General features: G+C 46.9%; 1 protein-coding gene across 1 annotated transcript in view; it reads right to left on the reverse strand.

Annotated features, from left to right (window-relative positions):
* Nucleotides 1-16808, reverse strand: part of ULK4 (unc-51 like kinase 4) — a 311468-nt gene that overhangs the window by 139831 nt on the left and 154829 nt on the right. The window contains exon 32 of the mRNA XM_090284953.1: nt 1346-1451. Within this exon, the coding sequence (XP_090141079.1) occupies nt 1346-1451 (106 nt within the window). The remainder of the gene's footprint in view (nt 1-1345; nt 1452-16808) is intronic.

A 16808-nucleotide genomic window follows, 5' to 3' on the forward strand; every position in this document is an offset into this window, starting at 1 on the left:
CTTCACAGTCTGACCACCATCCTCAGCCTTAAGACCCTCTGGACGCATCACGCACTTTGTCCCTACTTATGCCGTCCCAAGAAGCTCCGACCTCCTGGGTCGTCCACAATCTCCTGCCGTCTGCACGGCAAGAGCATGTGCTCCTCCCCTTCCAGAGGCCACCCTACTCATCCCAGCTCTCGGGCAACAGAGTTGAAAGTGTGCATGAAATCAAAACTTTCCAGGAGAATTCAGATTACTAAAACTGACTCTATAAGAGATAGAAAAAGGTAAAAGGATTTATTATCTTTGTAGAAATAGAGAAAAGTGTTAAAGAACTACCACTACAACTTTACCTCCAAGAAACAGCACCAGCCAGAAGAAAGTCTACTGAACTTTTAAGGAATAGGTAATTTCAGTGATTCTTGAATTGTTCCAGAACTACAGAAAGAGGAAAAACCTCCTTTTTTGTAAGGAAGCAATTTAGGGTTAACACCAAAATCTAGCAAAAAAAAATGTATTCTATCCAAAATAAGAAATAAAACTATAGACCGGATCACACTTATAAATCGCAATTAAAAAATCCTGAAAAAATTTAGCAAAGAACTTTAGTAGCACAGTTAAAGAATAATATATCATGATTAAGTGTGGCAATTGACTCAAATGCTAGGATGGTTTAACATTATATAATCTATTAAACATAATCCAGCACATAACTAGATCCAAGGAAAAATAATTTGCTTATTTCCATAGGGGCCAGAAAAAGCTTAACAAAAGTAATTATTTGTTCTTGCTTTCAAAAGATAAAAGTTAAATAGATGAGTACTTCCTTAACTAGGAAAAAAGGACAGATTCTGTGGTAATACCAAGATATCCTCTATCAGTGGAGAGGTGAGGGTTATATGGGAAACCTCTGTACTGGCCCCTCGACTTTGTTTAAAACCTAAAACTGCTCTTAAAAAGTAAAATCTTTAAAAGAATTTTAAATAGCAATATTGCAGATATGTATAAGACGCAAAGTCAAGTCACCCTCAACGCATCCAGTCTCATTTCCCAATGTGCTTTTGACCAAATATGTGTTAGTCTGAATACTAAATACTATGCTTCTACTTCCATTTTTGCATTATCCTCCTTCAGCTCTGCCTACTTACTTTGTGCTGTGTAGAAAATAAATTAATGCAGAGATGCTATCACAGTCTAGTCACACTTCCCCTTTTGGCTGGTAATATGATTTATAGGTTCTTAAACATCTATTTTGGCTGATCAGCTTTAAAGAGTACTTCTTGATCCCGTCCTAGGTAAGGTGAGGAAACTTACAAAGATGCAAAACTCAACAGAATTGAAGCAAATTCTAACAAGCACTTACCTTGTTCATAAAGCAGCTTCATGTTCGAATCTTTGCAGGCAACCAGATTGTGGAGCAGCGCAATCACGCTCTGCATGGTGTTACCCAGAATGTTCTCCTGATGTTCCTGCAAGAGATGCCGGGTTTCACTGTAACTATGCAGACATTCAACTACATCATAAAAAAGACAAATGATCAAACGACCTCCGCCCCTTCACTCTTGGCACGAGGTGCCACTGTTACCCGGGCATGTGAAGGAGGCAGGTGCCCTGCATTAAGGCCCGCCCCCTCGGTGAGTGACGTGAGCTGGGAGGCAGCCAGAACCGCTCATAGCCCCAGCACAGCTGCACGCAGCCCCTGCCCAGGAGCTGCAGGACCGCCACACAGTCCTCTGTGCCTAGGCAGGTGACAAAGGAGCCACAGGGACCAGAAACCAAGTACTTGGAACTTAGAAGACCACACCTGGAAGAAAACGACTTAAAGAGGAGACTGGTACGGACACTTCCGTACTGCCGGCAGTACATGGGTGCTCGCGTGGGATGTGACCGACTGCGTCAGCTTCTGTGTAAGGAGCTGCCCTTGGGACCTGAGAGAGTGAGTTTTGCTCTCTCCCAACACGTAACATCGTAGAACAGGGAGTAACATCTTTTCAATAAAATTATTTTGAAAACATTCTACATTTACAGGACTTGCAAAACTAATATAGAGTTTCCATATACCTTCACCCAGCTTTTCCTCATCTTAACATCTTACCTAACCAGGGCACATTTATCAAAATTAAGGAATTAATACCAGTTTCATCCTAATAACTAAACTACGGACCTCATTCAAATGTCATGTTTTCCACAAATGTCCTCTTCTGTTCTAGGGTCCCATGTGGCACTAAAATGAATTCATTTTTGCAACAAATGCAGGGTAAAACCAAACTAGATCTACAGTTGTATCACTTACTATTGATTGTATTATTATTCACTTACTATTGATTGCATTATTACTTACTTACTATTGATTGCATTTATTATTTACTTACTGACTGTACTATTATTTATCATTTACTATTTACCATTGATTGTATTATTTAGTTTCTATACAAACAACTAGAAGCCCTCTTTGGCCCTACCCTGTATTTACTGACTGCCAACTGTTCTAGGTACTTGACTTTATCAGTGAACAACAACAAAAAAAATAAACAACAACAAGAAACCCTGTCCTGCCCTTGTGGAGTTTACCTTGTAGCACAGGGAGAAGTGAACCACACAGGAGATAATCGCATGCCACATTAAAAGGTGACGGTGCGTGTGACAGGGGAAAACAGGATGGAGTGGTCTGAGAGCGCCGCAGGGAAAGGCGGTGATTTTAAACAAGGCAGGTAAGGCATATCTCCTAAAGAAGGTGGCGTTTGAACAGATTTGCATTTATTCTTTTAATACACTACTAGGGTCTGTTAGCTAATTGGTTGTAGGATAGTTGCATCACAGTTGTTAAATGTTATCTACCTCTGAGTGACATCCTCACCTGATTTGGGGACCCATTTCATGCCAGCCCTGCCCATCTGTTTTATTTCCCAAATGGTAATGGAGCATCTAATTTCTGTTTCTGGGAGACTAGGTAGAACTCGCTAATAAAAGCAACTGGGCTCGCTGTAGTTTTATCAGTAAATCTCTTTTTTTTTTAAGTCTCCACCCAAGGATATGTTTTCATTGATTTTAGAAGGAGAGAAAGGGGGGGAGGAAAGAGAGAGAGAGACATATTGATGTGAGAGAGAAACATCGATTGGTTGCCCTCCATACCTGCCCTGACCAGGATCGAACCCGCAGCCCTGTGGGTACACAGGTCAATGTGCCAACTGACTAAGTCACCCAGCCAGGGCAACCAGTAGGTCTTTAAATATATTTTGAAAAACCTCTCAGGAATCTAACCTTGACCTAATTTTGTTTATCTCCATTTCCTAGCAAAGCATCTAAAATGTGCAAGTTTCCGCACGTATAATTATTCGCAACATTCTCTGGTATCCTCACAAATCTTCTCTGAACCTGTTCACGTCACCAATTACGCTGCCCCTCCTTCCTTCTCATTGATCAGACTCACCAAAGCTTTGCCTTATCTTATTGGTCTTTTCAAGGAACCAGCTTTCCGTTTTTGGCACTGAGTTACTCATTACAAATGTATACAAATTTGCCACTTCTCTCTCCTGGGTATGCAGTAGGTGGTCACTTCCTGCCCACTTGTCATTAGAAATGACCATGACACTTGCTTTGGCCAGTTAACCTCACTGGGGCAGAAGCTTGAAGGGCCAGTGTGGGCTTTATCATCCTCTCTCTCTCTGCTCCAATGACCGGTCATGCTCTAGATGGCAGAAGCTCCAATAACCCAGGTCACAGAGTGAGGACGGGCAGCAGAGCAGACAGGAGTCTCTTGAGGGACACGTGGTTTCCAAATATGACAGAAGGACCAACGCTGCGCCTGGCTCTGAAACTACATGTCCCTCACACCGATGACAGCCACACGAGGTCCTGAGTCTCACCTATGTCTTTTCTCGATACGAGATGAGGGGTCTGCTTTCCAAATACCAATACCTAAAGATTTCTAACATTCTTTCGAAACACGTTCTTTTAGAAACACATGTCTGACTGTTTCACTGACACCAGCTTACGAAGATTAATGTGGAAGCGATGGTCTGCCACCAATTTCATCTAATTATTCTCACAGTTAGTTGGAAGGAAAGGGTGATTAATAAGCCCCAACATGACACATGTTACTCATGATAAAGTAACTAACGATACATGGAAAACCTATTTTTGTGAAGAAAAGCAGCTCATAAATCTTTGCTTTTTGTCCCATTCGGTGAAATAGCCCATACGACTCCTTGTTCAAAGACCAGCCTGTAAGCTTACTGGAGACAGATCGATGTCCTGCGATAGACACCTTTTAATAATTAAGCGCACCTTTTCCATGATGCTCTTGGCAGTCCTGTGGGCTCGTTGTGAAGTCAATGCATCGCTGTTTCCTTGTACTCACAGGGTGAGTGCCACTGATCGATGTAGGCACCTCCTCTGTACAAAAGCCAACTTTCCGAACCTCCATTACCCCTGAATACTGAGAACCCAGAGTGGTACCCCAGTCCATTAGGTTCAGAGATGCCTGGCCTGGGGTCCCAGAACAGAGCAGAATGAAGGCCTCTGCCGCCCTATGGCTCCATCTGCAGAGGCGCGTACGGCCACGGTGCGCCCTGATTACAAAAGCCTCTGCTACCCTGCAAGTGCTCGGGAGAAAATACCTGATGCAGAGGATAAAGACGGGAAATCAATAATCCTGTGGCCCGACTGGGAGATATGGTTCCTTTTCAACTGTAGCCTTTGACGGTTGCCAGAAAGAAGGGCGGGATGGAGGACTGGGTGAAAAAAGTGAAGGGATTAAGAAATACAAACTGCCAGTTATAGAAACAGTCGCATGATTAAGTAGAGCACAGGGAACATAGTCAATACCATTGTAATAACCATGTACGGTGCCAGGTGGGGACGAGATTTAATGGGGAGATCACTTCGTAGCATATAAAAATGCCAAAGCACTGTGCTGCACACCTGAAATTGCATGTACAATTAATACTGTGTATCAACTGTAAATGGAAAGTAAATTTTAAAAAATTTTTTTGAACACTAGTATTTTAGCTTCTTTGTTGTTGGTTTTCAAACCACAGACTGTGAACTTTCCTCACAATAGTGAGGCTTATAAAAATTATAGTCTTATATTTACTTACTCTTCCCTCTGTGTATATTTCTTACACAGTGGAGAGGAGGGAGACCACGGACCAGAGTCACTGTCCGCGCTCAAGGGGACGATGTAAGAGAACCAAGGCAGCCCCTGCTGGGGCCTGGGTCACCATTTCTCCAGAAGGAACGCAAAAGGCATGAGAAGAGCAGTCGGGGAGGCGTGAATAGAAATTAACTTCCGTTAACTGGCATCAAATCGTGGAATTTCATTTCTCTTAGCAAATTTAGTAAGATTTGCTCTTGCTGTTTCGCAACCACATTAGCCTACGGGGAAAAGGATGCATCGGAAAACATCGCAGTTACTTCTTCAAGTCAGAGTGGGGGATTATACGAAGGGGAAAACACGAGAAAACAGAGTTGGTCTTGGGCACATGGAGAAGACGGATGAAAGTGAAAAGGGAGCCACAGTCTGGGGCAGAGACCACAGGCCAGAGTAGGAGGGGAAGCTCCATTAGGTGCTCCTCTGGGACAGCTCCTGCTGCTCAAGGTACGCCTGCGCCCCAGAGTGAAAGCACCATCCCACAAGGCTACCCGAGATCCTGACACCTTTTTTTTTTCCCCCAACCTTCTTGGCTCATTAATAAGATAAGAATCCCACACCGCTGGTGCCCCAACACATGCAAGGGAAACAGTATGAGAGGAGACGAAAGCAAGGGATGAGCCTGACCAGGGTCCTTGGCAGGGTCAGGGGCCCCGGGGCCCGCAGCTCCAGCGCTGATTGGGCAGGCCACAGCAGAGCAGCCACGTGGGCCCGGGCACCACGAGACAGAGCTGACGGTTTACTGACGTGGTACTGTGTGCCGTGAACTGGGCCCCAAGCACTTTATCTATGTGAGGTCTGTCCGGCCATGTAATACGAAAAAGAGAGACACTTATTGAAGAAGATACAAGAAACAGGAAACATCATGCATAGGACAATGACGCCTTAGTCCCCTGCAAAGTAGGCACCTTGGGACCTCACACAGGTCTACCAATCACCATCAGCTGCTCTGTCATATTTCCCTGAATTTCATCAACAGTCAGAAATCTCTTCCCTTTCAAAGGTGATTTTAGGTTTGGAAAAAGCCAAAAGATGTCCCAGGGCACCAAATATGGGCTGTAGGGTGGCTGAGTCACTGGCATGATTTGATGTTTTGCCAAAAATCTCTGCCTGAGACGTGATGCAGGAACGAGAGCATTGTCGTGATGAAGCTGCCAATCACCAGTTGCCCAGAGCTGCGGTCTTCTAAACCATCTGAATAGTTTATGTGGAGGAATGTTCAAGCTTAACACAAATTTGATGCAGATTCGTTGCTCTACTTACTCAGTCACTTTGAATGTGAGGGCCACACAGTACACATGCTCACTCAGTGGCATCTACCACTCCCACTGACTGGTACAGTGAAGTCATCACTGTTCATGCATGCACATTCCAGTCTACTCTCCTTGGCTGCCAGGTCACATCAATGTTGCGCAAACCATTCCTGTTCTGTTAACAATGGCTGGACTTCCGGACATACCTTTGTATGATCTCATTTAATGCTCACAAAAACCTTGAAGTGGCTACAGTTCCTCCATTTTACAGATAAGGACACTGATTAGTGAAGTGTTACTTGTGAAAGCTCCCCCAGCTCTTCAATGGCAAAGTTGGGGCTCAGTGTGTGGGATGGCAGAAGCCACGCCCCCCATCACCATCCAGCTCTCCCTGTGGACCACAGCAACACCGCAGGGGAGAAGGGGGGGCTGTCAGTCACCACACCCCAGGTGTACCTGCAGCACCCAAGGACTCACAGGGTTACCTGGGAGGGGTTTGAAGCAGTCCAGAGCAGGGAGTAGAAAGAAGCAAAAAAAATACTGTTTGGGCGCTGCTGCTGTCATGTTCCCCTCCCTCCTTTCATGCCACAATGTGCCCAGCCTGTGCCACCACCACTGGGACCTCCTGGCTTCATAAGAGCCCTTTAATATACAGGGTGGGCCCTGGCTGGTGTGGCTCAGTGGATTGAATGCCAACCTGCGAAACAAAAAGTCACCAGTTCAATTCCCAGTCAGGGCACATGCCTGGGTTGAGGGCCAGGTCCCCAGTTGGGAGCGTGAGAGAAGCAACAGATAGATGTATCTTTCACACATCAATGCTTCTCTCCCTCTCTTTCTCCCTCCTTTCCCCTCTCTCTAAAAATAAATAAATAAAATCTTTAAAAGAAATATACAGCATGGGACAAAAGTAGTTAGTTTACAGTTGTGAGCATGTGAAAGGAGTTTACTTGTGTAGTTTTATTGTACTACTGTCCATACGAACAACTGTAAACTTACTTTTGCCCACCCTGTATATCACTTTGCTGAAGACACACAACCCAGGAAGCACGGTGTAAGTATTAGACAACTACAGGAAGGAAGGAGCATATTACCCCCAAAGAATGAGAATACGTCCTAGAGCCGCCATGAGCAGCCACATCCCTCAGACACTAAGAGACAGCATTGGCTGGCAGGTGAGGAAGGGAGCTGAGCTCGTGAGAGACATCCCACAAAGCCCCAGGAGGCCACCCCAATGCACTTTAAGATTATGAAGAAAATACTTAACTCCTTCATCCATAAAGCCGTCAATAAAACACATCTGACCTAATTTGTGTGCCTGACGTCATGGTGTATGGACATTTAATAAACAGAGCCCTCGAGAGTTCTAATAAAACATAGCGTTTGCCGGGAGAGATAATTAGAATTGAAGCGGCAAAATCCTAGTGTTTGGCAACCTAGATGAAACAGCTTCATTAAAATGTGCAGCAGCTTCAGCAAATGAAAGGCAGGCGAGCACTGGACCCTGAAGAATCAGCCTTCTCAAAACTAATTACTTCCGAGCTTAGAGAGGACAGCTCTGAAATACCAAGGGCACAGCAAGGAAACGCGACCAAGAAACGATCCCACCCCCGCGAAGGGGTCTCACTGTAAACAGAGCACTAGACTTTATTCTACATAATATCAGGAGACATAAACGGCACAAGAAGACGTGCCCAGAGAACACGTTAGGCAGAGGTAGGAAGTAACCTTCAATGATCAGAAGCAAAAACGGGCCATGGCAACTCTCTGCTGCCCAGGCTATGGGCCATAATTCAAAAGACAACAAGCCAATCCTAAGGAGGTTAGGAACCACCGAGAGAACGAAGAGCGGGAGGCTGCAGAGTGTTGTGTACGTGAAATCTACAAGCTCTTAGAAATGAACCCATCGCACCTCCTAGTAAACACATGTTTGGGGCACATTTCAGGGACAGATGACCGCCCTGCAGGATGGGCGCTGCTGCAGGACACAGCGGGGTGAACCCCCCCCGCGCCCCCACCCCCCCCCGCCTTTCAGAAGCTCCCTTCCCCGCGGGGACTGGACGCCTGCAGATGCAGAGGACTCAGAGGAAATGAAAGCACTGGAGGGGAAGAGGACCCTTTCCCGTACTGTTGACTTTTCACAAGGCTGTCCCACAGGCAGCTCCAACTCCATGGACTCTAAGGTGACCTCGTCATCTCCATGGCCCTCCTCTTCCGTTTCCTGCTGCAATGAACAGCCTATAGCCTGCCCAACCACCCAGCCCTAAATCTGGGAATTACCCAGGCACCATCTTTGTCTCGTCTCCAAATCCAACCACCCACCAGGTCCCCTTGGGTCTCCACGGAGCCCCTCGTGAATCTGCCCTCTGCCTAAGATGGCTAGAGCCACCTCGATGTCCTCATGGAGCTGCTGCTCCCAGCCTCACTCCCCTGACCGCTCCTCCTGGCTCTAACCTAGCAGAGACTAGTCTCCATTCCTGTGGCTCAGATCTTGGGCCACAGGCCTGGGGAGTACATTCGAGTCCACGGTAGACCCAAGGCGGCGGGGGTGGGGAAGTGGAGAGCTGCCTCCCACAGTCCAGTTTGTGTCCAGACCCCCAGTGGGTTCCAAGGCCTGAGGGAGGGCAGGTCACAGAGCCAGGAGATGGCAGAAGCAAGCGCACTGCCATGCTGATGCTTTCAGTCCCAGAGAAATGACACCTCGTGGTTCTGGAAATCTTCTCATGACTTTTTGAGCCACATACTGCCCCCTCAGGAGGAGGAACAAGGATGGGAATGAACTGAATTGAACTAAAAGGGCACACACCAACCTTAAGTCACTCATTTACCTCATAAGTATATGTACAGGATTTCCTGGGAAGGTCAAAATTTGGGGGTCCAAAGTGGGACTGTTTGGGGTGTGACGGAGTTGGGGCTGGGGTAACTGCCACCGGACGTCTGTTCTGCCAGTTGCGAAGCAGTCAGACAGCTCCTCTGCCCTGTCGTCAGGGTGTCTGGGGACGCAGCAGGCTTGGAGGCAGCTAAAGGAGAACTCGAAAGCTATTCTCCCATCTCTAGACCAGACGTGCAGCTCTCCTGCCCTACATGCCTAGGAGAACAGAATTAAGGCCCTTCGTTCCCTGGCTGGGTGGCTCACTCAGTTGGAGCATCATCCTGTGCACCAAAAGGCTGCAGGTTCGATCCCCAGTCAGGGCACATGCGGGATGCAACTGATTGATGTTTCTCTCTCACGCCCTCTCTTCCTCTCTCTCTAAAATCAGTAAACATATCCTCGGGTGAGAATTTAAAAAAAAAGGAAAGAGGAAAGAATTAAGGCCCTTCTTTCTCTTGGGTCACCACCATCTGAAGGCCTCCATCTTTCTGGTTAAGGACATGAGAGAAATGACTTCCGATTATTTTTAAATTTGACTGACAGATTGTGCAGGCCCCTGGCCGACAGCACAAGCTGTTCTTAGGGACCCGCTGCGGCCGGCACAGAGGAAGGGTCTGGAGCTCCTGGCACCACGTGCCCGCCAGCATGCCAGGCCTGCTTTAGGACTCCCGTCCTCGCGCAGCACCCTCTGCCAGGTGAGCTGTGTCCCTGCGCCTTCCCAGCCCTGTCCTTGCGTGTTATTTAGGCTTCTAGCAGGAAGCTTCCATCCTCTTGGCTCCCGACCGGACCCTGTGCCTCGAGGCAGGCGCAGTGGGGAGAACCCTGGCAACGGAGCCAAAGGGAAGCTGCCAGGACCGGCGTCCCCGGGAACGGACTGCGCCCTGCACTGAGTCTGCCCAGACGGTGAAGGCCAGTCTGCCCTGCACCTGCTACCTGAGCTCAGCACAGGCCCGAAGCAGGGGGGACAAGCGAGAAAATACACGTGTGCATCCAGACACACTCCTGCCTTGTCCCGGCATCCCGCCACTGTCCCAAAGTACAACCACCGCCATCATCACCTCACAAAAATGAAGCCTTGGCAAACTAACGTTTGCTCTTTGAAATTCAGGCCAGATGCCATTTGCTGAAGCTGGAGGCCACGGGGCGCGGGGGGACCCGCCCTTCTCTGTTGGACAGTCTTCATGCTGCGCCCGCCTTCATCACAGCGCCTACCTGCCACACGTACCACGACTGTTGATTCATCCATTCCTCACCTGGTGCGAGCCCGCGGAGGGCAGGGTTAGGACTTACAGCCACAGCCCCAGGGGCCTCTGGTAAATGAACAAAAGGATAATCTTGCTCAAAGGCACGTGGATGAATACAGCTGACGAAGGGATATAAGGCTTGCTGGATTCTCCTTCAAGAAGTTAACTTGTCCGTAACTAGAAACCGCCTTCAATTAAGCAATCAAATATTTATTGAGCATCTAAAATTTGCCGTATAACGATGTGAAACAGAACCACAAAAATTATTTTCCTCCAAAAGTTTTCCACGGGTATCTATTTACTTTTGAATAATGTTTGCCATACATGGTAAATTCAGATGCTTTTACTTTAAATGCATAAAATCTCTCACATGCTAAATATTTGTCAAGGACTCACGAAGCACTTACATCAGCATGGAAAATATGCACTCCCAAAGATCTGAAAGATGTTGACACAGTTTTAATGGGACTCTCCATTAACGATAATTGCTCACAAATATAAATATCCCATTCTAAAGAAAGAAAATATTACATACGGTGGAAACGAACGGAAAGATCAATACATACAATTACCACAAGACATTTTCAATTACAGCTCGCTTTTACTGCGGGAGTTCGCCTCCTTTCTGCAAGGGGAGTTTACCAGGTGTTGATACTTGTGGTTCCTGCCTCAAAGAGGTACTATTAAATCTTGCAGGAGTAAGAGTTTAGTGGGAATTGGCTAGAAGTCACTCTGACCCAGGGTTTCGAGGTGGGTAAAGTACAGTAAGTAGAAAGCAAATTGGGCTGAGAAGCGATAAGAGCTCCTGTCCTGCCCCAAACCAACTGGCAAACCTGGAGCAATGCAAGAATCTTCCACAACCAGACTTTGGAAGACTCTTAAGAGACCTTTCTAGTTGTCTCCTTTGAAAATAAAATAAAAAATAAAAAATAAAGAAGCCCCAAGAAAGGAACAGAAGGAGTAGGGCCAGGACTTTAATGCAGAAATGCATCCCTTTCCCATTGCCTTGCTTTGCCCTCACAATTCTAAAACCCCCACTGGGGTGCACAGAGTCAAGGAGGCAATGTTTAAACTGGGTAAGGCTTTGCACACACTGGAGAAGCGCTAGGAGCACCGTGCCCTGGAGCTGCAGATTGGGTTGACCTACCGCCTTCCTTCGTAGGTCAGCTCCCATCCCTGAACAGCAAAGGGTGAGCGGGCTGTCCTGAGGAAATGGGAATCCCTCAACATAATGCCTACTGACCCCCCAGATGCCCCAGGCCCCCCAAGCAAAGACTTTCTGGATCAGACAAGATTTTTTCAATCACTTTTTGTTGCAGAGAGCTGGAAGAGTCTGGCCATCTCACAGAGTTAAATTTTAAACAAGGAGCATCTTTTTCCAATAAGTTATTCTGAGGTTATGCATCAGACATCAGGGGACCTGCAAACACGTACATGAGCTAGTTTACAAGTCAGCAGCACAAGGCAGCCGAGCTCTTTGTCAGTCACCCAGGAATTTGCTGCTCCTGGTATTTTATGCATGGTCACGTGTCTGTTCTCCATGTCCATTGAGGGCAATCAGTGCTCCTTTTCTTAGACTCTACTTAGATAATAAGTTATATAATCATTTTGGAACATTTAATAAGCTCCCTTTTGGCCACACGATGATAGAAGCTGTACCATCTTGGGGAATAAATTGGTTGCCATGGGAAAAAAAGGAATCTCAGGAATTTTTCATGTCCTAGATAATATCTGTGTCCTTACTGGCATTAAAAAAAAAATTTTTGGCTGGAACTAGAAGACACTCTAGATATAAGCATCAACTGGGCAGTGTTAATGTTGGTCATGCTGGACAACCATGGGGAGGGGCGAGGGGTCGTGTGCCGGGAAAAGGCCTGGGAGGAGAGATTGGGAAACCCACAGGGCGTAAGCAGGGCACGCGCTAGGCAAACAAGAAAAAAGAGACTCCAGTCGAGCCGGGAGATGGACCAAGGGAAAAAGTGGCCACAGACTGGCTGGTCCCATTTTTGTGATGTTGGGGGGAGCTACTGAAAGCTCACATTAATATCTTACGCCAAGCCAGGCAGGGCCATCTCCTAAGGGCCTTGGGGACAAAAGCTGAAACCTGACCCTCCTCTTCAATATCTATTCTGGGACAGATACCTATGGAGGGTCTTGGCTATATGTTGGGTTTCCAAAACTCACGCCCACCTGGTCACGTCCATGGTTTCCGCACCAAAGCAGCAGCCCCACCAGCCCCCGGGAAGTCCCTGGAGCTCAGGGATAAGGAAGCGGGGGGATGGGAAAGGGAAGGCTACGGCATTTTGTCACTTCTAACTAATAAGTAATGCGCTTCCCAATAAAAGAGCTTCAGCTTTAAGAGCTTCCAAGTCAGGATGGCTTCATTGGATTTTCCTCATGCAACTCAAAAAGAAAATCAGAAATCAGGATGAGTACTAAGCATGAAGCGAGATCAGCGAAGGAGGGGGCAAGGCTGGAGAGGAAGGAGGAGGGGCAGATGGATTTCCTGGAGAAGGAACAGTGCGCGTGGTAGGGCTGAGTCCAGGGTATAAGCCCTTGTCTGCAGGTGCAAGATCCAAAGGTCTCTGCATCACTCGGCAGCTGTTCGCCTCAATCTGGTACTAAAAGTGAGTTGACAGACCCAGTATTTGTCCAGCCACTGGGTCCCTCCAAATGCGGACCAACGTTTCATGGGGCGCTTCAGAGAGACAGCAGCTCTGGTGCCCGCATGTTGGCACTGCCTCCTGTTAGCCCCCGGTTCACCCACAACACCCTTGAAAGGCAGGGAGCAGAAAAGCGAGTAATCCTCTTAACTCCAGGCCGTCCAAACTGCCGCCTGATCCATGGAGCACACATGTTGAGACTCTACTTTCTTGCTGCCCTGCATTTGCCTGGGCTCCCCTCTGTGAGTATCCTGAGCGATGGTGTCCCAGCCCTTTCTGCACGTGAACTTGGATGAGCGTTGCAGATGACTAGATGCGCAGTTCCCGGCTGACTGGCCGACGTGGAATCCTTCCTTCCGTTCCCGTGCGTAACAGTGAATGGGCCCTGGCGGCAGCTCTCCTGAGCTTGTGTTTACGTGGGCTTAGGAGGAAAGGCTGCTGATCTCTAGGAAATGCCCCTGAGCTTTGGGGACATATATATGCCATTCACAGAGGACTGGGTTTTATTTTACGTCAGTCTCATTGGCTAATCTTAGCCTCTCATCTTCCAGGGCACAAGTAACAAGTCTAACAACCAAACAAAACACACAGAGACACAGAAGCTTGTCTTGGGAGCAGAATAAATAATTAATATAGCTTCAATTCTGAAGTGTTTCATGTCACCATGCTCTGAAGTTCAACAAAATGTAGGCTCTGCTCCACCAGGGAGATGGATGCCAACAGAAAGGACTGAGATGCAACAGCCAAGTCATTGTCACCAGATCCATCAAGGGCAGCAGAGAAGGGCATAAAGCCTCGGGCAGCTGGAAACATGATGTGTAAGGCCGTGATGACGACAGGAAGCCTTCCCTCTGCAGCTCCTGAGAGGGACAGAGCACCCAGCTGCGTCATTTTGCAACAGCTGCCCCACGCAGGTGCAGGCTGGGCTCCTCCGGAAGCCAGCAGCCGGAGAAAAAGCCCCGCAGGTTACGGATGCAGGAATGGACTCCCGGGGAGAAGGGATCTGCCTGGAGACTCATGCTAAGAGTCTTCTCTGCTCCAACATCCTTTCATGCTAAACCCAACGCTATGTCTTTCCAAATGAATCTTTGAAAGAGAGGTTAAATAATGTCAAACGATTTCTAAGCTTTATGACTATATTGTAACAAAACAGTCTACACAGTCAAGTATTTATCTGTGGATCGTGGCAAAGACCAGGGAAATATAAAATTTAGCATTAGGTTGGTGCTCCCCAACTCATTCCTTCCCAGGGTGTTCACTAAGCAACAAACAAACAATATAAACTTATGATATAGTGAGAAAAAATAAAAATAAAAACTCAGAATCTTGCCTTTCTCCAGCCCCTTAAAGGAATCCTATATACCAGAATGCAGCTGAGTAACCCTGAAGTCCAATTATATCACAAATACAAGGTGTTACGAAAAAATGTATCCACACTTGAATAGCTGGTAACTTGCTGAATTTTTGTTTTGTTTTGTTTTGTTTTAGATTTAATGGTTGAGAAATAATGGCTGAGAGCAGATGAATTTTTGAACAAAGAAAGTTTATTTTGAAGTGCCCCTGGGAGTACACAAACGCGGTAGAAGGACAGAGACAATTTAGGAGACAATTTCAAATTGATCCACCTACTAGACTTAGTTTGGAGGGGTGAGGCCACATTCAGCTTAAATGGTACGATTAACTGCCACAATTGTACTGACTGGGCATCTGGAAATCCGCACAGTTTGGCGGAACATCATGTGAATTTACCCGGACAGATGGTGTGTGCAGCTTATTCACGTGTCGATTAACTGGCCCTTCCTTTCTGGCAGGTACTGTAACTGGGGCCACTTACTTGAATTTACTGCAGGAACCAGCCATGCCATGCATTCACGAAGATTTTCATGATAGGGACTTTTATTTCCAACAAGATGGAGCGCCTCCACATTATCATCATGATGTGAGGGCTTGTCTTAACGAGAACCTGCCAAACAGACGGATCAGGCGAAGAGGTCCTGTAGATCACCCTGCGTGCTCACCAGACCTCACACCACTACACTTTTTCCTTTGGGGATTTCTCAAGAATAACGTTTATGCTAAAAAAAAAAAAAAAAAAAAAAAAAAAAAACCACCTGAAACCATTGATGAATTACAAGTAGCCATTGAAAGAAAAACGTGCCCAAATACCAAATGAAATGATTCTTGATGTTTGTGATTCCGTTGCTTTGCGCTGCTAGCAGTGTCTAGACCAGAATGGTCATCAGTTTGAAAGCAGGCACTACGTATAAAAAAGTACATTTATATAGTTTATTGTGAACATTGAAAGGGAACTGTATGCTAATAAATACAGACTTTATAATCATTAAAATTGTGGATACACTTTTTTGCAACACCCTGCATTAGAAGGGAGGGATGGAGGGAAGAGTACGTTCATAAATCACTGTCCTCTCAATCCAGGGTTTCATACTACAGAAAACGAGAGCTGATTTGAACAAAATGAATGGATTGTGGCCAAGTTCCCACACTTTTAAAATGTGAGAAATGTATACATTTTAACACATACACACAAACACAGACATACTGAAAACCTTTACAAAGAAATATGCTAGCAATCTGCTGATGATTCATCATTTTGAGCCATCTGCCCAGCTGACACCCTTCTGTATTACAGAAGAAAACTTCACTATTTTGGACGTGGTAAACAATGAATAATCTCTTCACATAAGTGAATATCCCTCCTTCCACGATCTGCAGTGAAGACCAGCTACACCAGGCCCACCGCAGTTCTGGTGGCGTGTCCCAAACTTGCACCAAGACACCTGCTCTTGGGGAGCTTCCCCACAGGGGGTGGGCAGAACAGGCCGCAGGGAGAGGCTGAGGGGCGGGGCAGGGTGCCCGGCCAGGCCAGCAGTGCTCTGAGACTCAGGCAGTGAGAGCTCAGGGAGCAGAGGTAAGAGTTTAGGAAGGAGAAGGGAGCGGAGCTGTGCGGGAGGAACGGGCAGGCTCGGGGAGTCCAGAACTTGAGGAAGGCCACAGACCGTGGGATGCAGGAGCTTGAGGCTGAGAGAAATGGGACATTACAAAGGCCGGCACACTGAGCCCAAGGACCCTGAACACCTGGGGAAAGTTCTTTGGCACCCATACTAAATCTTAGTTGACAATAAGTGCCTCGGACGTTAATTCCTTTTGGATACGGAGGAGTTCAACACGAACTAGAAATGTGTGGTCATCACAGATCATGGATACCGGTTGTATCATCTCTGCACAGAGTGGGCAGGAGGGGCAGCACCCTGTCTCCCTCGGGGTCAGCTCCACAACCCCCTCACCCCCACCCCAGCTCCATGGCAACTTCTCTCCGCTCCTCCCCCACCTTTGACCTCGACACCTCACTTTCTGCTTTCACTTAGCCTATGCCTTGGAGCACTGACCTCAAATGGAACCTAATTTAAATGGACTCACCCTCTCTGGAAAGGCCAGCACTCTCTCCCAGCTATATCAGGTAGAGCCCACAATCCTCTCTGGGGGTATTTAAGGACTACAGAGTCTTACCTATTCCTACCTGTAAGGTTCTAGGATGTGTAAAAGATTAATCCTATTACTGATTCTGTTGTTATGTACAAATATGACTTAGCTGTGGATAAGCTTAAAGGCAAAGGAATGACTAGA

The sequence above is a fragment of the Furipterus horrens genome, unplaced genomic scaffold, assembly GCF_987537825.1.
Source record: "Furipterus horrens unplaced genomic scaffold, mFurHor1.1.pri manual_scaffold_7, whole genome shotgun sequence".
In the NCBI taxonomy this organism is placed as follows: Eukaryota; Metazoa; Chordata; class Mammalia; order Chiroptera; family Furipteridae; genus Furipterus; species Furipterus horrens.